At 39.6% G+C, this 25,451-nt stretch overlaps 2 protein-coding genes and 1 pseudogene across 6 annotated transcripts in view; 2 read left to right on the top strand and 1 right to left on the bottom strand.

Moving 5' to 3' along the window:
* Nucleotides 1-25,451, top strand: part of LOC127507143 (von Willebrand factor A domain-containing protein 5A-like) — a 182,480-nt gene that overhangs the window by 84,711 nt on the left and 72,318 nt on the right. The window lies entirely within an intron of this gene.
* Nucleotides 1-25,451, top strand: part of LOC127507150 (von Willebrand factor A domain-containing protein 5A-like) — a 182,288-nt pseudogene that overhangs the window by 85,210 nt on the left and 71,627 nt on the right.
* The window catches only part of LOC127507136 (NACHT, LRR and PYD domains-containing protein 3-like), a 45,366-nt gene continuing 27,722 nt past the window's right edge, over nt 7,808-25,451 (bottom strand). The window contains exons 6-10 of one of the 2 annotated variants that reach the window (XM_051884072.1): nt 20,492-20,665; nt 20,200-20,373; nt 12,529-12,702; nt 12,399-12,445; nt 7,808-8,537 (exon numbers count right to left, since the gene is read on the bottom strand). In XM_051884072.1, coding sequence (XP_051740032.1) covers nt 7,996-8,537; nt 12,399-12,445; nt 12,529-12,702; nt 20,200-20,373; nt 20,492-20,665 — 1,111 coding nt within the window. In that variant the 3' untranslated portion in view covers nt 7,808-7,995. The remainder of the gene's footprint in view (nt 8,538-12,398; nt 12,446-12,528; nt 12,703-20,199; nt 20,374-20,491; nt 20,666-25,451) is intronic. The other variant, XM_051884073.1, reaches the window with a different exon arrangement.

Here is a 25,451-nt window from a genome sequence, read left to right as displayed (position 1 = left end):
AAGCGACCTCAGATGCTTCTGACTCCATAGCAAGAGATGGCGGGCGAGTTGCGACATACGGCGGGAGCGTAGACCACCCTGATGGTTGATGTACGCAACGGCCGCAGTGCTGTCCGAGCGGACCAGTACGTGCTTGTCTGTCAACAGCTCCTGGAAGCGGCCCAGTGCAAGACGTACTGCTAGCAACTCGAGGCAATTGATATGCCAATGCAGTTGGGGCCCCGTCCACAGACCCGATGCTGCATGCCCGTTGTACGTGGCCCCCCACCCCGTGGCAGAGGCATCTGTGTGGACCACAGCATGCCTGGACACTTGTTCGAGGGGAACTCCAGCCCGCAGGAACGAAGGGTCCGACCACTTGGTGAGGGTGCGACGGCAGTTCGGTGTCACGGGGACACGGAACGTACCGCGCTGCCACGCCCATCTCGGGACCCGGCCGCGGAGCCAGTGTTGAAGCGGCCTCATATGAAGCAATCCGAGCGGCGTGACTGCGGCTGCGGATGCCATATGCCCCAGGAGCCTCTGAAAGAGTTTCAGTGGGGCCGCCGTCCTGCGCTTGAGCGTATTCAGGCAGGTCAACACTGACTGGACGCACTCCTTGGAGAGGCGTGCAGTCCAGGCGACCGAATCCAGTTCCCTACTGAGATAAGAGATCCTCTGCCCGGGGGAGAGTTTGCTCTTGTCCCAGTTGACCCGTAGACCCAACCGACTGAGGTGAGCTAACACCATGTCCCTGTGTTCGCACAACTGCTCCCGTGAGCTGGCCAGGATGAGCCAGTCGTCGAGGTAGTTGAGATGCGAACGCCCTGTTCCTTGAGCGGAACAATGGCCGCCTCCGCAACCTTCGTAAAGACGCGGGGCGACAGGGCCAGCCCGAAGGGTAGGACTTTGTACTGATATGCCCGACCCTCGAACGCAAACCGTAGAAGGAGTCTGTGACGAGGCAGAATCGAGACATGAAAGTACGCGTCCTTCAGGTCGATCGCTGCAAACCATTCTTGGGGATGGATGCATTTGAAAATGCACTTCTGCATAAGCATCTTGAACAGCAGCCTGTGAAGGGACCGATTCAGGACACGCAGTTCCAGGATTGGCCGTAGCCCACCGGCCTTCTTGGGTACAATGAAGTAGGGGCTGGAGAACCCTGACTCCATATCGGCTGGAGGGACCGGCTCGACTGCATCCTTCGCCAGGAGGACAGCAATCTCCGCCCAGAGAACAGGTGCATTGTCCAGGGACACATGAGTGTAATGGACACCCCTGAACACCGGGGGACGCCGGGCGAACTGAATCGCATAGCCGAGTCTGATGGTACGAATGAGCCAGCGGGACGGGCTGGAAAGCGCTAGCCAGGCTTCCAGACACCGAACCAGCGGGACCAAATGCACCACAGACGTACCGGGCGTGGGGCAGCGAGGTAGAGTGCTGGGACCCGACTCGGACGGCATAGCGGCCCGTAGTGTGGTCAGACTCTGCAAGGTGGCAGTGTGAATGGGAGATGGCACATGGGAGGCGGCCTCGACCAACACACTGGGACCTGCTGGCGAAGTGAGAGGGGGCTGAGAGTGGCGAGGTGGGGCCTCGCGCACTGCCAGCCGCGCCCTCTTGGGACCTGGAGGGTTAGAAAACAGTTCTACTCCGTGGGCACCGCTGGTCTCCGGAGAGCCAGCGGCAGAACAAACCAAAATTCTCCACCCGGCCCTCCTCCGGGGAGGGAGCGATGCGGGCATCGTCTCCCGAAGAACTGTTTACCTCAGCTCCAGGTCACCCGTTTCTCCAGGACCGCTTCTCGCTAGCCAAGTGGCTTGGCTGCGGGCTGAGCGGGCTGGATTTTAGGCCAGCTTGTGAGATGAGAGCATCGAGAAAGTGTACTTAGACGATGACACACCTCTGCAAGGCTAGCCAGGGGTGTTTCCGGACCACCATGGTGGACATTGTCTGGCCAGGGGCCTGCGCTATGACTTGCATCATGCGTAGCTCAACCCCGACTCAGAACTACCCATATGCAATGAGTGCTTTGGCCTTCCACAGACTTGCCGGGGGCCAAGACCCATGCAGGGCAGAGGTGGTGTGCCCGTAGCACTGCCACCCCACCACAGAGGGTAGTGAGAGAGAAAAAACTTTTAATGCAGATTATGACCCTTTTGGCGTTCCATATTTGGCACCAAAAAAGGCTTCCAAACTGCCAAGTTTTTCATGCACGTCCGGGCTAAGACAGGGGGCGGGGCAAGGCGAGTACGCGTCGCACCACGCCCCCAGGGGCCCGGGAAAGCATGGTCGTTAACTCTGAATCTGATTCAGCATGAGCACATCACAACCATGGGACGCTCAGCCTCATCTTCATGTCGAGAGCCCAACAACCCTCTCTCCAATGTAGCAGTCGACATCTGATCCTCTGCTGGAGCCCTGACTAAGATGCTAGGTCCCCCATGAGAAGGACCAGCAATCCACCCAGAAGCTACCAGCCATGTGGGAGAGTGAACGTGGTCGTCTAACTGAACGACACATGGCGCTGAGCACCGACGTGGCCATGTTTTTACCAAACATAAACCACCCACGAACACAGTCATAACATGTTTGCGATGCATTAGAGGAGTGGGGGGCCCACGGAGATTGGCTTGGCCTGTTGTAGTTCACTCGAAGCTGATAGGGCTCTCTAGCGATATCCCAATTCGTCGGTCACTACTGATGTACGTCGAACGTGACCGACTGAAAGGGAACATACATCTAGGACTACACGGCAAACTGGTGTGTGGCCAAAAAGGTAATTATGCGAAAGTAATGTGTGCTGTTACACATACATTTTTTATGATAGTAATGTATTCATAAATAATTGCAGAAACAATCACACAACAAACAGAACAACAGTGCAGAGATCCACATGTCCCAGCCAAAGTGGACAGTGTGCCTGAGGAGGGAAAGAAGTTTTCTGTGGCGATGTTCCCTATTGAGCAGAGGCACAAGGTAACAGCATTGGAAGTTTCATGCAAATGACAACCATGAACAACAATAACAAATAAAACAGTACTATCAACATGTACTGTTAATAGTATTTCATTGTACTTTTTCAACATTAGGAGACAATCTCCAAACTGTATTCTGTCAAGAGGAATGACAATGAAGTAATTGCCAGGATTTCTTCCTATGCCATTTTGTATCTGCGGGACCTGAAATCTGTTCTCCCCCCACATTTGTTGAGTGACACAAGCGGTATAGCAAGGCTATCTGATAATGTAAGTACGAAATGCTATAAAGCATTATAAAAGTTGTTTTTTCCTTAGATTTTATGTTAATATGTGATAACACCCCACATATGTTTATATATTAAAAAAATAATCTTTTTTTAAGGCTGTCAATTGCCGCGTTGCTCAAATTGCGGAAGAGACTAAGGATGTAAGTTGTTCACCCTGAACCTATGACTTACCTGTGCCATTTATAGGTTATATAAAGACTAAAACCTGTGATTTTGCCTTTCAGGTCGTGGCCTTGAACACAGACACATTCATTCTATGGCACAGAGATTGGCAGAGTAATGCAACTGTATCAGATGTGCACTTGAAAGTTCTTGAGGTATTTACAAAATAAATTTTTAAACACTTATTTTTTTTTTCAGCATAAGCATTAAGACTAATAGTTTGAAATAATATTGTCATAACTGTCTCTGAAGTTTCCTGTTTGCTTCATTTCAGAATGATTCAGAGATTCAGAAAATACTTTTGCCAAGAATTGTTGGATCTGGAGATAACCCAGAGAGGGGATGCCACTTCATTCTTTGGGTAACATCAAATAATATACTAATAAACTATTACCTTTTTTTTCTTTTGTGCTTTAGGCTGCTTGAAACTGGGCCACTATATTATAATGCAGTAGACATTGCTTTTTCATATATAAAAGATGTTAGTTATTTTTACTTTACAGGTTTTTGACATGACAAAGCACATCAGAGTTTATGATAACACCAGTCAATATCTGACAATACACAATCGTGACATGGAAATTCTGAAGTAAGACTTTCTTATTGTAATTCTTATTTTTACACACTGTTTCATATAATTACAAATTGTACCCAATACATTATGATTTTTAAATAAATCATTGCATAATAAGTTATTATAATAAATTATAATACAATTAAAATAATAAATTATTTACATTATATACTAAAGTACTTTTTTTCCTTTTTCAGAGATGCTTTTAGAAATATTGCATCCTTGGACGATTGGACTGTGTCCAGTCCACAGCAATGGCAGAGAGACGATGGAAGGAACTGTGGTGTTTTCGTATGCACAGTGAGTTAACTGTATTATGTTGATGTTGTTAATATATTCTCTAATATAATACATGTTTGTTGAATATAACTGATTCTGTTAAATCATTTTTGGAGTAGATGGCAGAGATGGAAGCTAAAAGTATTAAAATGTGCCAGGAAATTCTGCACACTGAACAGATGGGATACCTTCGTCTTTACCACGCCTCATGCATGGTGAAACATCTGCAACCAGAGGTAACCCTTGAAATTCAAAAGGTTTACAGTTTACAGAGTATGCAAAGCTTAACATGAAAGTTTATCCTAGGACTTTCCCCCCGAAGTCAAAATAGTCCAGAGTGCAACACAGACCAGCTGTATGGCCCAGGATGTAGGAGTTTGCATTTATCAAAAATATCGATCAAAGTATGTGATGACTATTTAATTTCCTTATGATCTACAATTTTGATTAAGCAGTTACACTCATTGTTATCATTTATCTGTATGCAGAGTAATGCACCCACAAATCAGTGTGACCTTTGCAAAAAATGGCTGCATTCTGACTGTGCTGGTATCAGCCTTGAAACGATCACAGAGGAAACATCATTTAGCTGTGGATGTGACACTAACCATGTGCATACCTTTGAGAAGTATGTTACACCTTCATTAAAAAGTACAATATATGTTTTAATACCACTTTGATTTTACAGAACATTGGCACTCTTGAAGAACGGCTGGTTGGTTGACCTTGTAATACAGGATCAAGAGGTCTTGGTAAATATTACAAATTACTAAGCAAACCATTTTACTACTAATATCCTATAGCTGTATCATTTTTAGTATTGTTATTTACAAAGAGGTAGTCTCTCACTGACTTTTCACTTTTGTAATGTTTTTCATGTGTTCACATATTGTATAGCAATATAATCTGTTAGAGCTAGAAAAGTTTACATTTCTTACATTTGTCTAATTTTGGTAACATTCCAGAGATCGCACGAAGGCTTGAGAAACGGCACAATCCGATCCAGCAGGATGTTTTTATTTCAACATCCCACATTTTCTCCAAAGCTGAGGATGAAACTTAGCAAAAAGTTTTGTTTTTTTGATGCCTTGTTTAACAATTTATATAGTTAAAATAAGTTTATTTATGTTGTACCTTAAGAACACAAGACTGTACAGATGCATAAGAAAGTATATATCAGACGTTATTTTAACATCTCATATTTCATTGGAACGTATACTGTCAATGTAGATTTTCTACAGAAAAATTAGAGAATTACGAATTTACTCTACAAATTGTAATACATTTTTAAAGCATTATTTAAATAAATGTTATTATGTACAAATTTAACAAATGTTTTGCTACAGACAGAGAGGATAATTGAAAGAATATACACAGTAACACAGCTGCCTAGGGTTTCCCTGGACAACACAACTTACGTTCTTGAAGTTTTGACCCCTGAGGTATATATACAGACACTTTGATACAGTACATGGACGATATCATTAAATGCACTGTACATATATCTTTCATAATTGTATCTTCTTGTTTTTTAAAGCTAACACTGTTAATGCTGCAGAAGACTGAGGGCTTTCACAGGTTCCAGGCAGAAATGGCTTTACAGTCAAACATTGCTTTGGAGTAAGTCTTTCTTTTACTGTTTCTGAAAAGACATTTCTGAAAAGCTTATACCCGTGTCTTATTTCTCTTTTAAAGGGTGAAATGTTCAAATCCACCATGGTTTTGATGGCACTTCATCAGTAGGAGTGTCATCCTGTATGAAGAGGGAGGCCCGCTGAACAACTGTACTTTTGGCCCAAAGTTCTAGTAGCCCTGTCCCCATATTCTCTCACATTTCTCCAGTGGTTTATAATATCACTGACATTAAAGACTGTATGTAAACATTGTTATTGAAATATTGATTTAGATACAGTTTACTACTACAGATTACTACTAGTCTCTTATGATCATCAAGCTTGCTCAAAGCCAAGCCAATTTGATCAAAAATACAGAAAGCACAGTAATATTGTGAAATATTACAATTAAAAATAATGGTTTTCTAATTTAATATACTTTAAAATATAATTTATTTCCTTGATCAAAGCTGAATTTTCACCAACCATTACTCCAGTCTTCAGTGTCACATGATCCTTCAGAAATCGTTCTGATATGATGATTTGATGCTCAGTTATTATCAGTATTGGAAACAGTTGTGCTGCTTAATATTATTATTTGTTTTGTGTGATACTTTTTCAGGATTCAATGATCAATAAAAAGTTAAAAAGAACAGCATTTATTCAAAATATAAATCTTTTCTAACAATGTAAGTGTTTACTGTCACTTTTTATCTTTGCTGAATAAAAGTATTACTATCTTTCAAAAAAATAAAGGAAAAATTACTGACCCCAACTTTTGAACGGTAGAGTATATTGTTACAAAAGAGTTCTGTTTTAAATAAATGCTGTTTTTTTTTGTTTTTTTTTTAATTTTTTTCATTAAAAGAATCCTGAAAAATGTATCACAGGTTATAAAACAAACATTAAGCAGCACAACATTTTCCAACATTGATAATAAATTATCATATTGATTTCTGAAGGATCATGTGACACTGAAGACTGGAGTAATGATGCTGAAAATTCAGCTTTGATCACTGGAATAAATTACACTTTAAAGTATATTATATAGAAAAAAAAAAAACATTATTACTCCAACCATTATTTTAAATTGTAATCGAGCGCAGCGTTAGTTCAGTCAGGCCACGTAGGCATAGTGCTGCGACCAGCTGATGAGGTCAGCTGTCAAATCGCTCCAATCACTACCATTCTCCATAGAACGTGTATCTGTGACAGGTCTCAGTGGCAGCTGCCCCTGCCACGCAAAGATTTTACTCCGTCTCCAAACGATACTGATCTTTAGACTCTTCTTGCTATAGTTTTGGAGTTATGAGTGTTTACTTTTGTGTGTCACTCAGAAACAACTCTAAAAATGCCTTCAGGGCTTAAAGGGTTAAAGAGTTCAGAGCTATTATTATTGAGGAGAAATAGAGCAGCTCTGCTATTGGACTAAACCACTGTTAGTGATGTTGGTGATGCTGAAATAGATGTTGAAATCAGCCATGAACTATCATCATTTGTGTCAAATCCCAACGGACGCAGTGGATCAACACAGTGTCCATTAATCCTTTGGAAATACGCTCATTTTCAGCTCAGTTTGAACGTTAAACAGCTCAGTTCTGGGGTGAATGTGCTGAATGTGTGTTTGAAAACGGTTATTTCATCTACAGAAGCAGAGATATCAATATCTGTGTGTCTGTCTGCAGCTGCTCCTATTGGCTGTTACCATGACGACACTGCAGCACTGATGACATCATCATCTCTGTGTTTAAAGAGTTTCTGCACTTTCACTTTTCTCTCTCTCTCTCTCTCTCTCTCTTTCTCTCTCTCCTTCACACTATCAGGAGACGACGGGATTTACTCATTCTGCTGATCTGAATCACATTCATGATCATTCATACTGTCATCAGTTCACATCAGTCATTCACAAACCAGTTCAGGATTAAATGAGTCTCAAATGTACTTTTATTCAATCTGATGAACAATTTACAATATGAATATTAAAGCAACTTTATTACTCTGTTTATTCCAGATTCAGAATGAATGAAAATTAAAAATGAATGAATACAAATGTAATGAAGTGAGATTTGATGAGTGTGTGTGAAGATCAGAAAGAGGATTTACAGAGTGTCTCTCTATCCTTTAATATCACACAGAGACACTGAGGAAAAATTATAAACAGTAAATCCAGCACAGAGGGGTTCAGTGAATGTGGTGTTGAGTGTGTGTAAGTGTGTGAGTGTGTGTGTGTGAGAGACGCTGTAGAAGGACAGAGTGCCGGCCGACACGTCCACATACACTCCTGCTCTCTTAGAGGATGAACGGACAGCAGGTGTATCAGTGCTGTTGTTATTGTGATAGACAGAGAATCCTCCATCAGAGCAGTACAGACACCAGGATTTGTCATTGAATCCAAACTCACAGTCATCACTCCCTCCTTTCCTGCTGATTTCTTTATATGTCACTGATATTACAGCACCATCTCCGCTCCATTCAGCCTCCCAGTAACAGCGTCCAGTCAGTCTCTCTCTACACAGAACCTGAGGACACACATCAAATCTCTCTGGATGATCAGGATACGGCTGATACTCTGACACATATGTCACCTTCCTGTTCCCATCAGACAGAACGAGTCGAGTGTGTGCTGTGTTTGGATCCAGTGTGAGATCACAGGCATCTGAACACAAGAAGAGAGAAACATCAAGAACAACAACAGTGAAGATGTGTGTGTGTGTTTACAGCTTTGACAAAATGTCCTCCAGATTCACAAATGTCCTCACTAATACAGTGAAAGCTGTTGAACAGAGACTAGAGATTCAGACCTCACTAGCAGTGCCGGTCCTAGACTTCTGTGGCCTGTTGCACAAAGCCGGTTTCAGTTTCTACCCAGGAAAGTTCAAGATTAGTTTGAGCAAACTCTGGTTTTTCGGGCTCATGAAGGTGGATTGGTTTTTAGCGGGTTTCATTGCTATGGTAACTTACGCTGCACGGCTAGCAGGTTTTATTCTGGGTTAGAGATCACAAACCCAAACTCGACCAATCAGCTGTGAGTAAAGTGACACGTATCTGATGCAATAAAGCCACTCCCCCTGTATCTCTCGCTCCAGATTAATTCAGTTCATAGTGAAAACCTTTTAGAGACAAAATTGCTCATATTTTGCTGCTAATTATTTATTATATTTATATAAAGCTTTAAACAAATTAAGCTTATGTGTATTCATTTGAGCTCTTATTCTAGAGGAACTGTTGCTGCTGAATTATCCACTAACCTAGTTTATAACAGTATTTTGTCATGAATTATGATTATATATTTTTCATTTGTTATTTTTCTTCATAATGAAGTTGTCTGTATTCAGTAGATTGACTCTATTGACCAGCCGCCACTGAAATACATATAAGAACGTTTTGATTATCGATGTGTACTAAACTAAAATTACATTTCATCATGGGGCATTTCTAATGGAAAACATGGACTAATGTTGATTTTTAATTAATTCATTGACTAAACAAGATAAGAATTTAAAACATTACAAAATAATCTGCATTATTCTTGTCATGTTTCTGCTCTGGACAGATATCTTTGATTTGAAGCCATAGGTCTTGTCCACACTAATATGTTTTAGTTTAAAACGCATCTTTTTCTCTCTGTTTTGTCCTTCTGTCCACACTGAGATGGTGTTTTTGTCCTGTGAAAACTGAGCTTTTTGAAGACGCTCTCACGAGTGGATCATTTTGATAAAGCTGTTTTCGTGTTGTAGTGTGACTGTGAAAACTGAGGTATTTGAAGACATGTTTAGTCATGTGACGCATACTGTCCCGATAGATATCTGTGTTTACACCGGTATTGTGTCTGTTATGAGCTGTTCACTTTCACACTGTTGCTAAAGATACGTTACTTTGTTCACTCTTCATTTCACAGTCCTGCAAACATGACAGAAAATTCACTCACAATTGCTGTCCTGTGGCGAAACATGAGCACAGCTGAGTTTAAGACCAACATATAATGTTGAGTGAGAGCGACCAGGACGCTTCAGTCAATGCTGAGATATTCTGATAAATAAAATGATCCTGCCAGAAAAATAGTGTGAAAACTTTATTATGTCTGATCGTCTGTATCATCTCAGTGAGCTTTATTGTTTCACACGTGCAGTAAAGTGAATTTAACGTTTCTGATGTTTCAGTGTGAATGAGAAGCTTTTGGAAAACACTTGTAAACTCTAGTGTGGACGAGAGTTTGGAGATTTTATTGTATCTGAATTAATAGTCACGTGTCAAGACATGTCATTACATCACTGCATGATGTCTGAGTCCAAAACAGTCATTAAATAAATATAAATCTCATGTATTAATAGAAAGATATTTCCACATGACTCCTCTAAAGCTGAATGCACAGTTATGTTCACATTATGTAGTGATACACTACTGAAATCATCTTTGAGAGAAAATGAGCCCCTGGTGGTGACCGGCACTGATAACTAGTTAAAAACGGCTCATTGCAGCATCTCCTTCAACTAGGGCTGTAGCTAACCATTATTTTGGTAATCGAGTAATCGTTCGATTATTCTAACGATTACTTGAGTAATTCGAGGTTTCAGATATTTAAATACACATAAGTACTAGTGACAATACATTTAGAGTTTGTAAAATATACACTGATGTCTATGGAAGCTGAAATAATAATCCTTTCCATTATAATTAGACGACGTGTTATATTCATATCAGATACATACTACAAACTGTGAGTATCACCATGTCCTAACCAGATGCGATGCGATAAGATTCCAGTGACGAGCAATTTGACTGTCCACACTAGACGCGACGTGACAATGAGAAGTGATAAATTCAATGAAAAACCACAGTCAATCAGAGGAGAGTGTGGGCGGCTCTCATGGCAAGAGACACAATGAAATGGGCAAGTACATAGTAAAATTCATAAATATTACACCATTTAAACATCATTTAAAGTACAGACGGAGTGACTGATCCAATCTTTGTCATAAAATACACTTGTTTGTTCGCATTGAGTTAACAGTTTGAACGTTCTTGTGACCATTTATTTTCAAGATCTGAGGTGAATTAGCCAGTGTTGTTTTCATTACAGCTAAAAAGCTGGGAACACAGAATGATTCAAACTCACATCAGATGCTTTTAACATTAAATAAAGCACATAAACAGTACCTGACATTATCATTCTCATATTTTGTGTTGCTGTTCCAGCCGCGATGTGGCGGAGAAATAGAAACTATTTCTAAAATAGAATATTCGCGTGTCGCCGTCGCGGCTCGTTAGGACAAAAACTCAGATTAACATGGAAAAGATACCTTTTATCGCTTGTCGCGGCATCGCGTCTGGTTAGGACATGGTGTAAGGCAAAGTTTACCCTACTCTTCTCCCAATTCACCGGACACTTACATCCATCCGTGTATTTTGAAAGAAGTGGAAGAATTCACGTGTTATAAATCCGACAGATCTATTCTCCTGACTGCGGCGTAAACAAACACGGCGGTGCTCGTCGCACATATAGCTCAACTACTAACGCGATCATTATAAAAGTGCTTACACAACAAAACACATTCACTTACACATATGACTTAAAATAAATATATAATAGCAATAACAATAATTGATTCATGTAAAGTATCAAAAGCAATTAATTGTATGGTTTTATTGAACAAAACTGTCAAAATACATAATGTATTGAATTGTACAACTAATGTTCTTTATGTATTATAACAAATGCCTGCAGAGGGCGCCAGTGGCCTGACGATTGTTTTTACACTTTACAACGCGATCTAGTTTGAGTTTGAGACGTGCCACTCATGTAAATGATAACAGTTCATGTGAAGTTCTGAGACACACATAGATAACCTACACGCATGTAAATTACAGCGCATATATATTAAACCTGCACACATACATTTATTTAATTAATTCACAGCCTTTGTAAATTCACAATAGCATTATGCTTTATGATGATTTTTAAACAGGTTTAATATCGTGCAGCCTTAGAAAACGGTCTAATAATGCGTTTCATGAATTCCGTGGAAAGCGCCACTTCCGGTATTTTACTGGTTACTCGACACGGGCAAACTGAAATTTAATTTAATCGAGGAATTTAATCGAGGAATCGTTACAGCCCTACCTTCAACCATTCGCTCATTCTCAAAAGTCAACTCCTTGTCTTTCCTTTCCTTACACTCTCAGTAGGAATTAAGAATTAACATTAAGAGTCCGTGAGTTTAAAACATAAATACTTGTTACCTAAATAACAGCATGTTTCAAATACTTGTCGTTAATTGTTCATCTAGTTGTTCATCCTTGAGAAAAACCACCACCGCTTTGTTCATTCAGGATGCAGAAACAATATTCTCATGTCCCACGCGTTCAGCCACCTCCAACAGCACATCTTCCACAGACTCTCCAGCATTCATGACACACCTGATGCCGTGACGGAGCAACAGAGATGACGCCTGCGTGTGATGCCATGTCAGTGTGTGTGTGTGTGTGTGAGAGAGAGTGTGAGTGTTTGTAGACCTACACTTTCGTAATCCTGCTGTCATCATGACCTCTCCTCCATGATCCACACTATAAACACACAAACACACATTAACGTAAATCTGCATCATTCACACACACATTCAGTTTGTCATTATTAGTGTTTGACATACTTGAGTATCTGCAGTTTATAGTTTGGATCCTCCAGTTTGTGGTTGAGCAGCTGCACTCCTGATTGTCCTGGGTGATTGTAGCTCAGATCCAGCTCTCTCAGGTGTGAGGGGTTTGAACTCAGAGCTGAAGACACATTACCACAGCCTTCCTCTGTCACCATACAGCCAGACAACCTACAGACACACAACAGTCAGATCATCTACAGATACACAGTCAGATCATCTACAAACACACACAGGTGGACCATGTTGAAAATCCCTATGAGACTGTTGATGTCATTGAAGCCCCGTCCACTTTCAACAGCTGCAGCCTGTTGCGACTTCAATTAGTGACATTTAAGAAGGCTTGCTTCAGTAGAGTGGTTTACTTCCTTTCCTTGTCTTTGCTGCTCAGAAATTGTCACATGGTGCTGTGTACAAATAAACCAGTCTGATGCACCATTGAAATGACTTATGTACTGTCATTGGTGAAAATAAACCTTTAAAATGGATATTGCCTCAAGGTGTTTTTACTGACGCCCCATTGTGATGCTCCCCCTGCAATTCAGCAGTGTCCTAAGAGTCTTTTACATGGTCCTTCAAGCCGGAGCTGAGCGTTCCAATGGACCAAGATCAATCAATTAGCCAATGCCATGTATCATCTCGTCAACAGTCTTCAAGACAGACCAAGCCTCCAGTCTATCTTGAGGACTATGAGAGGACACTTCCTAGTTTGAAGCCTTCTCGTACTAGTTCTTCAGTTTCCTCAGCCCCAGTCCAGAGCAGTACTGGATCTAATGCAGAGAGTTATTCTGAACATTGTGACCCTGTCTTACTGGAGATGAAGGAGCTTGTTATGAAATTGGGCCAAAGTGTGAAGCAGGTAAACAGTAAAGTTAATTGAATGTGCTCTTCAGGAAGTTCTTGGTCATCTGAAGCAAGTAGCCAACATTTATCTGCACCATCCTCACCTAATATGGACTTACTTGCCCCTTCTGCTGTGACAGAGTCAGCTGCAGTATTAGCCCAAGAACTGTGATATTGTCTGCAGGAGCAGCATAATGAGCAAGCTAATCCTGAGTCACCGCCATGTGCACCCAGGTGGAAAAAAAGTACACTTCTATAATGTACTTAAAGTGCTCTATTTTCACGCACTAATTTTGTACTTAATATACAAAAAATTCTTCTTTAGTACTTCTTAAGATAATCTTAAGAACATCTAAGTGTACTCAACTGTGCTATTTTGAGACACCATGAAATATGAACTAAAACATGCTTTTAATATACTATCTCTGTATTTAAAAACTATATTTAGTTACCACTTGTAGTACACTATGGGTTCAAATGTACTATAAGTGGTAACTAGATCGAGATCATATGGTCCTGTTGAACTTGATGGTAATTCCATTAGGAGAGAGTTGCATGTATTTTGTGATGCCTCTGAACAAGCTTATGGGTCAGTAGCCTACCTGAGGATTGTAAACCATGAGAGTGAAGTTCTAGTCTCCTTTGTGATGGCACGATCAAGAATTGCCCCTCCTAAAACAAATTCCATACCTCATCTTGAATTTTGTGCTGCCCTCACCGAGGTTCAGTTAGCAAATTTGTTGCAGAGGGAACTTGACCTGCTTATTTAGCAAACAAAACTGTGGTCTGATTCAATGACTGTCCTCAACTGGATTCGTTCTGATACCTGTCGCTACAGTACTTGTTGCTAATCGCATTACTGAAATCCTAGAGCAGGGGTCTCCAAACTCAGTCCTGGAGGGCCACTGTCCTGCAGAGTTTGGGTTGGAGCTAAACTCTGCAGGACAGTGGCCCTCCAGGAATGAGTTTGGAGACCCCTGTCCTAGAGCACTCTACTCCTGAACAATGGCACTATGTTGACACAAACAGCAATCAAGCTGATGACATCACCAGAGGCAAGAGCCTTACTGATCTAGCCAAGCTTAACCTTTGGAGTCAAGATCCTTCTTTCCTTTATTCTGACCAAGATCAGTGGCCAAGATTCCCTGACAGGATTGAGGACTCAGTTAATGAGCTAAGAAAGTCTTTGTTCTGTGGCCTCATTAATGCTGAAGAGAACCCTTTGACTTTAAATGTTCAGCAATATAAATCATGGAATGAGCTCACTCTTCTCTTGACAAGACTCAGATTGAACTTCTGTTGCAACAGGCCCAAAGAAAGGATTTTGAAAGGAGTGGGAGTGTTTTTTCCCCATCTAGTAATTTTTTTGTTTATTTGTTTTTTTGTTTTTTCCATGTAGTAGTCAACTGTATAACATTTCATCTGAGTTTGATCTCCTCAAGACTGAGAAGAGATGGGGACTACTTTTCAAATGTCAAACCACTAGGTGTGTTCAATTAGAACTGCTGACTAGTGTTGATGCTGACAGTTTCTTGATGGCACTACGTCACTTTGTACACGGTTTCTACAAATCTAATTTAAATCTAATCATTCACTGTCATTAAGTTGCATTTGCATTCTGCCAAGTGTCAGCCCTTTACATTTGTTTGCTTCTCTGCTGCTACCTCTTTGTCACATAATGTATTTTAATACAGCCAAACTCCCAATAAAAAATTTTTATCTATATATTTTTCTGTTTTGTCGTCAGACAATATGAAATGGTGACTGAAATGCGGCCCATTAAGACTACATACAGGGCTCGACATTAAGCCTTGTCATGTGCTTGTCCTTTGGACAAGTAAATCGGTCATTCATTGTCTGAGTAAAACAGTTGCTTAAATATAAATTTACACCAAAAAATAAACGGGTAACAGGGTTTCTACAGGTTTCATCAAATCTAATTTAATGCTTTTTAATTCCAATTTTTAAATTTTTTAATGCCATTATATAATATATATATATATGGCGATAAATGTTGATAAATGACATAATACCGCAATTAGAATATTCATCATGTCATTGTTGCATTCGCATTCTGCCAAGTATCAGCCCTTTACATTTGTTTGCTTCTCTGCTGCTTGTTTCATCTATATATTTTTCTGTTTTTGTTGTCAGACAATATGAAATGGTGACTGAAACACGGCCTATTAAGACTACATGCAGGCCTCGACATTAAGCTTTGTCATGTGCTTGTCCTTTGAACAAGTAAATCGGTCATTCACTTGTGCGAGTAAAACAGTTGCTTGGTGCAAATATAAATTTATTCTGAAGCAATATCCTTTCAGAATATTGCAGCTTTGACATATTTAAATCTGCTGTATGATTATCATCATCTGACATCTTTAAATTCATGTTGTATGATTCATGTAAAATGATTCACCTTTCATTTTAAATTCTTAAATTTGATCAATAAATTCAATTAGAATAAGACACTAAGGGCTGTTTCCAATCAAATCATTTACAACAATAAAAAAAATTCAACGTATTAAATAATGTAATGGGATTGTTTTAAATATTTTTTGAAAATACAAATAACAAATGTTGGGGGGGAAATAATACTTTTAAAAATGAAACTAAACCACCAGTAGGTGGCGGCAAGTGACCGTCTTAATAAGTGAGTCATTGAGTCATTCGTTCAAACGATTCGTTACAATGGCTGATTCATTCAAGAATGAGGCAATTGTTTATGAATAGGTCATTGAATTTTTGAACTGATTCGTTCAAAACGCTGAATCGTTCAGTAATGAAATCAGTGTCACATTTTTAATCGTGATTGTATTTAGGAAAACAGCATTGGTCGTGTGATTTTGCTTAACTGTATCAAGTTATAAAAACTCCATTTTGAATCAGGCTCCTTGTCAAGCCGGGCAAGTCAAATTCTCTTTCACTTACCCTTCAAAAAATCAATTTAACACAGACTATTTGACAAGCGTTAATGTCGAGCCCTGACATGTTAAACCAGCGCTAAAATCTAAAATCTATGATAATAAATAAATGCTAAAATCCTGATTTATAATAGAGACGTTGTCTGACAAAATCACCATACACATAGCCAACATCACATTAAATGTCTTTATATTATATATACACGCAGGGTGGGTGGGGATGGAGGGGGATGTTTTGAAAAAATTTTTTTTTTTTGTCTTTTTTTCCCTTTTGAAAATAAATCACAAACCACAGTGGACCTATATACTAATTTTTGGCAGCTGCCTGTTACAGAAACATTTTTACAATAAATATTCTGATTTAACCTTGAGTTTTGAAGTATTAGACAGATTAGATAGCTTCGATATTTGCAACACTATTTATAATGACACTAATAATTCTTAATTTCTAATAGGAATGCAAAATCATGCAAAATCAATCAGTAGTTATTGATTTTTTTTACTAGAATAACGAGACACAAACCTCTACATTCAATCGCGTTTGCTCCTATTCATTTTTGATCACAGTGCATACACAAACGTTTTATCCCAAAGTGCGCACATTTGGAGAAATACACGTTTACCTCATATTTCGTTAGGTAAAATAGAAGCAGAGCCGTACACAGGGTTTCATAATTACCGAGGTCAGAAAATGTAGTTTACTAGTCTAGGGGGGTAAGGGGGCATGCTCCCCCGAAAAAATGTTGATTTCCTTGGTGTAGACGTGCATTTTAAGACGTTTTAAGGCCAACAAATTGGATAAAAATTGCTTTGAAACAATGTCAACAAATAGCCTATGCATGCAGTTTTGAGGCAGCTTTAATTGCATGTTTGGTAATTTCATGACTTAATTTACAACAGAAGAACGACAGTGCATGCTCGTAGTTTCATTTGCGCTTTATTTAAGCTATAATAAAGTAATGTGCAGCGCGCGCCTCCGCATTTGCGCGTGCAATTCTTGAGTGCGTGCCGTGAGCACAGTATAACGGCTGATTGGACAGTCTTGTTCATTTTTCTGAGTTTTACTGACATAGCCTGACAACATCTCGTCTGACCGCAGTTCACTGTTGTTCAAGTAAAGCTCCCTCGTCCTCTCTATCTTTTCTGCGCTCGTTTGACTTGTGCCTGGCGCTGAGGCGAAGTCGGAATGCGCGTCTGAAAAGTGTCCCGTTTGTTGTGGTCGTAAAGAGACAGTTCTATATAAATGCGTTTTACTTGCCGATGTTTTAAAAATATTTTTATTTTTGGTATTTTATGTGCTCTGTTGGTGGTTTGTGGAGTAGCATCACCAGGGATAAAAATAATCCCACCCCACCCCCACCCTACAAATCGCACCCTGTATACACGTAAAATGATCACTCAGGTTAGAAGCAATAGTATCTATTTTATTTGTTAATTCTTCAGTTTAAAAATTGATAACGTTCGCAAAGATATTCTTAGTTCTTTTAGACCTCATGTTTCTACAGTTAATCTGCCAGGTTTTTCCTGTACACCCTTCTCTAATTTTTCCTTAGTCACCTCTGAGTCTCTTTGTGCACAGGTATCTTGTATGAAAGCTTCCACTTGCATACCTGATCCCCTGCCTTCTACTTTATTTAAATCCTGTTTTGGTTAATTGTGCCCTGTTGTTCTTACTATAATAAATGACTCCTTGGCTACTGGTGTTGTGCCAAGAGCACTTAAAACTGCTGCTGTCACTCCCATATTAAAAAAGCAAAACAGTGATTCGAACAATCTCAGTAACTTTCGTCCAATTTCTCATCTTCCATTTATTGCTAAAATTTTAGAGGGTGTTGTTTCGTCTCAATTACACAACCATTTAACGGTCAATAATCTGTTTGAGCCCCTTCAATCTGGGTTTAGGAAACTGCACAGCACTGAAACAGCCCTGGTTAAAGTTGTTAATGATTTACTGTTAGCTTCTGATTCTGGCGCTCTCTCGATTCTCATTTTACTCGATCTTACTTCAGCCTTTGACACTGTTGACCACATGCTTTTACTAAATAGACTGGAAACTGTCTTTGGTGTATCTGGAACTGCCATAGATTGGTTTAGGTCATATTTCACAGGTCGCACTCAATTTGTTTTTATGGATGGTTTCAGATCTGATGTGGACCCTGTTTGTACTGGTGTCCCACAGGGCTCAGTTCTTGGTCCCCTGCTTTTCAGCATTTATATTTATCCTCTTGGTCAGCTTTTAAGATCCCTTAACCTCAGCTACCACTTCTATGCTGATGATACTCAGATTTATATACATTCTCAACCTGGTCAATTTGTGGATGTCCCTCATCTTTCCAGCTGTATTTCTGAGATTAAGTTGTGGATGTCTAAATGTTCTCTGTCTGAATAGCTCTAAAACTGAAGTTATGCTTCTTGGCTCTCCCCACCAACTGCGAAATGCTGCTTCTACAGATCTTTCAGTTGATGGTGTTGCCCTAGAGCTACACAGTAAACTAAAAAATCTCGGTGTTATCTTTGACGTCACTCTGTCATTCGAGCCTTCTGTCCAGAACACGGTAAAGACCTAATTTTTTCATCTTAGAAATATTGCACGTATTCGGCCTATGTTGTCCTTTTCTGTTGCTGAAAAATTGATTAATTCTTTTGTTTTCTCACGAACTGATTATTGCAATGCTCTCCTTGCTGGAGTGTCCAAATCCTCTCTTAAAAAACTGCAATACTTGCAGAATTCAGCAGCTAGAATTTTAACTGGGGCTAGGGCTGGCGACCATATAACTCCTGTTTTGAAGACGTTGCACTGGCTTCCTGTTAAATACAGTATAGATTTTAAAATTTTAATGCTTACATATAAGGCTCTGCATGGTCTCGCTCCACAGTATCTGGCAGATCTTTTAACATCTTACACGCCAACTCGCAATTTACGGTCTTCTCAGCACGTCTCTTAGCTGTCCCCAAAACAAGGTTACTCTCTCCAAACTGACATTAGGGATGGCAATTCTTTAGCTGTTTTTAAAACTTTGCTCAAAACATTCTTTTTTAGGAAAGCTTTTATTTGATTGTTTTGTGATTTATTTCTTGTTGATTTGTATAATATATTGTCTTATATTGTTGTGTTTTTCTTTTTTGTAGCTTTCTTGGAAAGCGCCTTGAGAAAGCAACTTTTAAAGGCGCTATACAAAATAAATGTATTATTATTGTTCTGTGACAGAGCGCACACTCGCACAGCCTCAACTGAATGCGCTGCTCCTCTCAGCCACTCACTGAACAGCAGACGCAGAGAGAGGTACGCCTGCGGCAGGAAAGCAAGATCTCGCGCTCGTGCGGCAGTACCGGGGGGTCTCAGAAGATAGATGAGGTTAACAAGTCGCTGTATTCGTCATAATGCGCTTTCTTAGAAAAAAGTCGCTAAAGGGGTCTGAAGAGCTGGTAAGTTGGCAACACTGATGCAGCCTTCCGTCTCCAGGCCCCAGGCCACCGCTGTCCAAACCAGCGTTACGGCAATTTTGCACCGGCCGGAGGCAATTACCAAACTGGTTCTGCGTGCGTATCACACCAATGTACATATTTTGCGACAGCAGATCAGTTATTAATTATGAAGGCTATATTCAAAATAAACTGGTAGTATTATTTTTCTTAAAAACTATATAAAAAAAATTTAATGCCGTTAGGAATAAAATTTAATGCTTTTTAATGCCATTTAAGGCCTTAATTTTCGCAAAATCCATTTAGTGACTTTTAATGCTTTTTAATGCCCCGCGGATACCCTGCAAATTGCTCAGTTTTGCCCAATTTGCTGACACACACACACACACACACACACACACACACAGAGATCAGCTAAGAAACCCATTAACATTGTGACCGTCTGACTGTACTTTATCCATTATATGTTCTTAAATACCTCAGGATCTGCAGCTGACAGTTTGGACTCTTCAGTCCATCAGAAACAAAGTTGACACCAGAGTCCTGTAGGTCATTGTTACTCAGATCCAGCTCTCTCAGGACAGAGTTTGAGGATTGTAGAGCTGAAGACAAACTGTCACAACACTGAGCAGTGAGATTACAGCAAACAAGTCTGGAAGAGAACAGAACAAACACACATCAATAGTCAGATCATCTTCAGATCATCTATAGCCACACATTAACATTGTGACCGTCTGACTGTACTTTATCCATTATATGTTCTTAAATACCTCAGGATCTGCAGCTGACAGTTTGGACTCTTCAGTCCATCAGAAATGAAGCTGACACCAGAGTCCTGTAGGTCATTGTTACTCAGATCCAGCTCTCTCAGGACAGAGTTTGAGGATTGTAGAGCTGAAGACACAATTTCACAATGCTGATCTGAGAGATTACAGCCAGAAAATCTGGAAGAGATGAAATATTAAATAAATAAATAAAACAATAAAGACATGTACAGTGGGTTTCCAGTTTTCTGCCCTCAGGAACGTAGGATGACATGATCTGAACACTGAATCTCAATACAATGAGCTCCTGAGAGAGCGATAATCCGATCACTTTATCATTCAGATTAATATCTGAAATCAGATGAGCTCCTGACTGTTTCTTCAGCTAATGAATATTTAAAATTTTGCAAAATGTAGTTCAGTTTTCTGAGGGAATAAAATATAAAAGTTTTGAGAGACTCTCCAGACAGCTGTGCATTTATTGCAGTTTTAACATTTTTTTACTGGATTAAATCCTTAATGCGAATTGCTATTTTGATAAATATTTTTATTTTCCCACTACTTGGTGGTTCAGTTGTATTAGTTTGAGTCAATGGTGTTCACAGACACAGTAACTTGCTTTGCTTTATTTTGTTTTATTAACTTTATTCAACATCACAGTCATTCAAGATGACATGTTGAATAAATGCTTGATCGGTAGTTTAAGCTTTACAGTGATGAAGAGATCGAACAACACTGTTCTGTGATTCATCAATAAAATAGCTTAGAAACTGAACAGTTTTATCATATATTTCTTAGTAACTAAAACACACAGCTTCACTATCAGTAGAGAGATGCTGCCAGGTACAATTAAAATCACTCACAATCTTTACTGTGCTACTTTATCTGTATCTGATTTAGAACGAGCAGAAATCTGTGAGAAATATAATGATCCAAAGACAAAAGAACTGATAAAAATAAGCTGTTATGTAGGAGCAATATTTGTGTGCAGCATCATATCATATGCCATATCTGTGCACAAGGAAACCCGCGTTCAGTCTCATCTCGAGGTTCAGACTAAAGCCCTGGTTATACTCTAGTCCGGACGAGGACTACTTGTATTTATACTGAAAGTGTAGCTGGGGTCCTCTCGGTGGACGTGTTCCACACATGTGCAATAAATAAATAAAAGCACTGTGTCATCATAGGCGTAATTTGCGGGTGGGACGGGTGTACTTGTCTGCGCGGTCACAAAAATTGGAGGCATGCAGATGTCCGCAAAGAGCCTCCGTGTACACCCTCCGATGATGATTTTTACGTCACGCGAGTATTTACACTGGAAGCATTTGTACAGCGTCACTCCAAGCTACATATAAAGTGAGCATTTCTTAACAAAGATAATTATAAATCTGTATTTATAATTTGGCCATTTATAAACTTAATAGTCTTGAAAGTTTGTTAACATGGGGAGGTGTACAACATTCACATGTAAACATAAAAATAAAAATAAATAAGTAAAAGCCTCGTTTCATCATAGGTGTAATTTGCAGGAGGGGGTGTCACATGTCCCCACCACTTTTTGCCAGGGTCGATATTGTCCCGCCCACTTTTTGAAACATCTCGTGGCACGGATGCATCTAATAAACAAGAAACATTAGGACAAACTAATTCCTGTTGCGGATACACGTATTTATTCACTAATGTAAATACTCTCAAGACTAACAATGTATTGTATTGCAGTAGATGTAAGGATTAAATCATCACATTAAAAAAAATTCTCTGTTAATAAATTTTGTGCATTTATTATTGTACATTAATACGCAGTCTCCACCAAATCCCCCCCACATCCCTCCCCCCCACACACACTCCTGTCCCACCCACTTTTTAAAACAAAGTTACACCACTGCATTGTCATCCATTGCTGCACACGAATGAGGTAAGCTTTGTACAAGACGGCAAACTCGGCAAAAAATAAAAAATAAATAAAAATAAAAATAAGCGCGTTGGGTATGCTAGAGACTGTATGCCTGTCTGTGTACTAACTATATGTTTATTTATACAATATACTGGTACAGAATCATAAAGAAAGTTCTGAAAATAAAAGACAAGCATGGATGCAAGATTTAAATAAAGACATTTCATTGGACGAGTGGGGCACAATATGTTTGAAAGCGCAAACCCAAACTATAAACACTCGATTGAGACTCTTACAATATAATTGGATAATGAGAACCTATATCACTCCTGTGAGACTAAATAAATTTAACCCTAGTATTCCTGACTTATGTTTTAAGTGTAATAAGTTCCAGGGTACATTTTTTCATTGTGTGTGGGAATGTGAGGAGATGTTTTGGAGTAAGGTGACTCAGTATGTATCTCAATTTACTTCCTCTCCTATTCCTTTAAGCCCTATAATATGTGTATTGGGTATGTATGTGGACAGTTGCTCTCTGCCCACCAAAGAAAGAAAACTGGTAGACTTGTGCTTACTACAGGCAAGGCGTTCAATTGCCCTTTGTTGGAAGAATGTTGGCTGCCCTTCCCTTGGGCTTTGGCTGAAAAACTTGATATCCAGTTTGGCCCTTGAAAAGCTTACATATGTAATAACAGGGTATATACAGGAATCATGGAGTTAAATTTAATACCTTTTAAGACCTTTTTTAAGACTTTTTCCATACATTTTAAGACCTCATCGCCACTTCAAGTTTAACCGGTTACATCAGCGACACTTTAACTTAAATTTACTATATATTGATTGTAAGATAGCGTAACTAAACAGTCTTAGTTTGTGATAACTCCTTATCAACACAACATAATTCAGAAGGGTACAAGAGAACAAAGTACAAGAGAATTAATTGAGTGACTAACCCAATGCAAGGTTTATTAGAAAGAGAAACCAGAAACAAGAATTAGACCAATAAACAAAACAATTGACAAAACTTACTGAAGAGGGGAAAAAAAGCTCTCCGAGCATTTGCACGATAGAGACCTGCATTTTGCGTCCCATAGCGGCTTTGTGGCTAGCACTTAGCATGTGGGACTGGACAGCGTTGATCCTCATCGAGGCTACGCTAATTGCCTTCCGACACACAGAGCAGTACGCCTCACGGTTATTCCCAGAGACGGCCCTCACCTATGGCTCCAACTAGGGGTGCAACGGGTCAGTTTTTATCACGGTTTTAGGGTCACTGTTACGGTACGGTTCGGTATGTGCTATGTTCAGGGAAAAAAGGACTATGGTCAAATAAAAATAAAGAAAATAAAAATCAAACTGCAAGCAACAGCACAAATAAATACAATAGAGCAAAGATACAAAGGTTTCAGGTTTTTCTGGTATCAGTAGATTTCAGGTATACAGAAACTGAATGAAGTAACGTTAGCTATTAAAACAACACTGCATAATCTTCACAAGATTAATCATTATTAATTATTAATTAAGTTACAAAAGCTATTTCATCAAGAGCAGTGAGTGATTTCCTTGTCTTTTGTTGTTTGATTAACATTAAAAACACACAGACAACAGGAATGCAGGAATGTCTTTAAGACATAATGAACAGATCAGTACACTGACACTGAACACATGCGTTCTTTCTCGAGTGTATAAGTTCACTTAATAACCGACTATGTTTGCTAGGATACTCGCCAAGATGGGCATGTTGACAATTTTTGTGTGAATTTATCCATTCAAGCGCAAGACTTGAAAGAGAACTCAATGTTTGCACACTGTACACGCGCTTCCACGTGCGCGCTTCGGATGAGTGCACAAATCTTCTCACAGCGCGCGTGTAAGTTCTCTTTCACACCTTGCGCTCGAATGTTTCAATTAGCCAGGCTTAAATGAGTTCAGTTTAAAGGCAGATAGTAACGTGTTCTGTTCAGGTCTCACCTGTGCTCGCGCGCTATCAACACTCGGATGATGACGGCGGCAATGACTGCTCATATAGAGCATACAGCACTCGCACTGAACAAAGTTTAGGGGAAGCCAGAATGCGTATCCATCGACAGAAACATACATTAGCCTAACTCTGTCTGTTTTATTTATTTTCAACAAACCATATTATAGATGCGTATGCGTCGTCAGATATGAGATGAACCGAGGTGCAAGTGTGTACCGAAATGTGTGTGGAGAACGGCACGGTTGGATTTTTTACTGAGAACCGTTACACCCCTAGTTCCAACTCCTTATCCTCCAACCATTTGCACGAAAACGTCTATTTTCCCATTAGTCAATGATGTTGCTTAACAACCGAGCGTGAAAGGACCTGTGCTATCAGTCAGTCAGTGAGCGCGGTAACAGACGACATCAAATCTAGCGGGATTCTATAAATAAACTACACAGAATCACACTATTCGCCTACGCGATGATTAAATTCAGGTAAACTTTAGCATTCAACCTCTTTGGACAAATATACATAATGAAGATTATACAAAATGTCTTGGAAAATGGCTTTTAAGGCTTTTTAATACTTTAAGGGCCTTAATTTTCTCTAAATTGATCTATCAACTTAATACTTTTTAAGACCCCGCGGACACCCTGAATAAAGGGGAAGTCTTCTGAATTTTATGATATTTGGGAGATATTTTTGGAATTTGTTAAAAGAGGTGATATTGAAGAGGCTATAGATGTGTGAAGTTATTATATAACTTCACACATCTATAGCCACACGTTTTTTTGTTGTTTTTTTTTTAATTAAAAGACTGCCAGGGTTTTTGTGGAGGGGGAGGGATTTGAATAAGGTATGTTTGTATTAAAGTGTATGTTATGTTTGTTTGTTAAATGCGCTGTAAAATTCAATAAAAATATGTAAAAAAAAAAAAAAAAAAAAAAATGTTTATATTTACTATATGTTATAGTTACTATACATACTAGACATGCTTATTCTGTGCATTTTAAGCACTTTTTGTGTGAAATCATATTTATTTTATCCATCAGAAGTGTGCTTTCACCCCCGCTTCACTGCTGCTCGTGCTCCCTGTGTGAATGCAG

This window comes from Ctenopharyngodon idella, chromosome 24 (genome assembly GCF_019924925.1).
Source record: "Ctenopharyngodon idella isolate HZGC_01 chromosome 24, HZGC01, whole genome shotgun sequence".
Classification (NCBI taxonomy): domain Eukaryota; kingdom Metazoa; phylum Chordata; class Actinopteri; order Cypriniformes; family Xenocyprididae; genus Ctenopharyngodon; species Ctenopharyngodon idella.
Note: the sequence above shows the minus strand (reverse complement) of the source record. Positions and strands in the feature narration are given on the sequence as shown.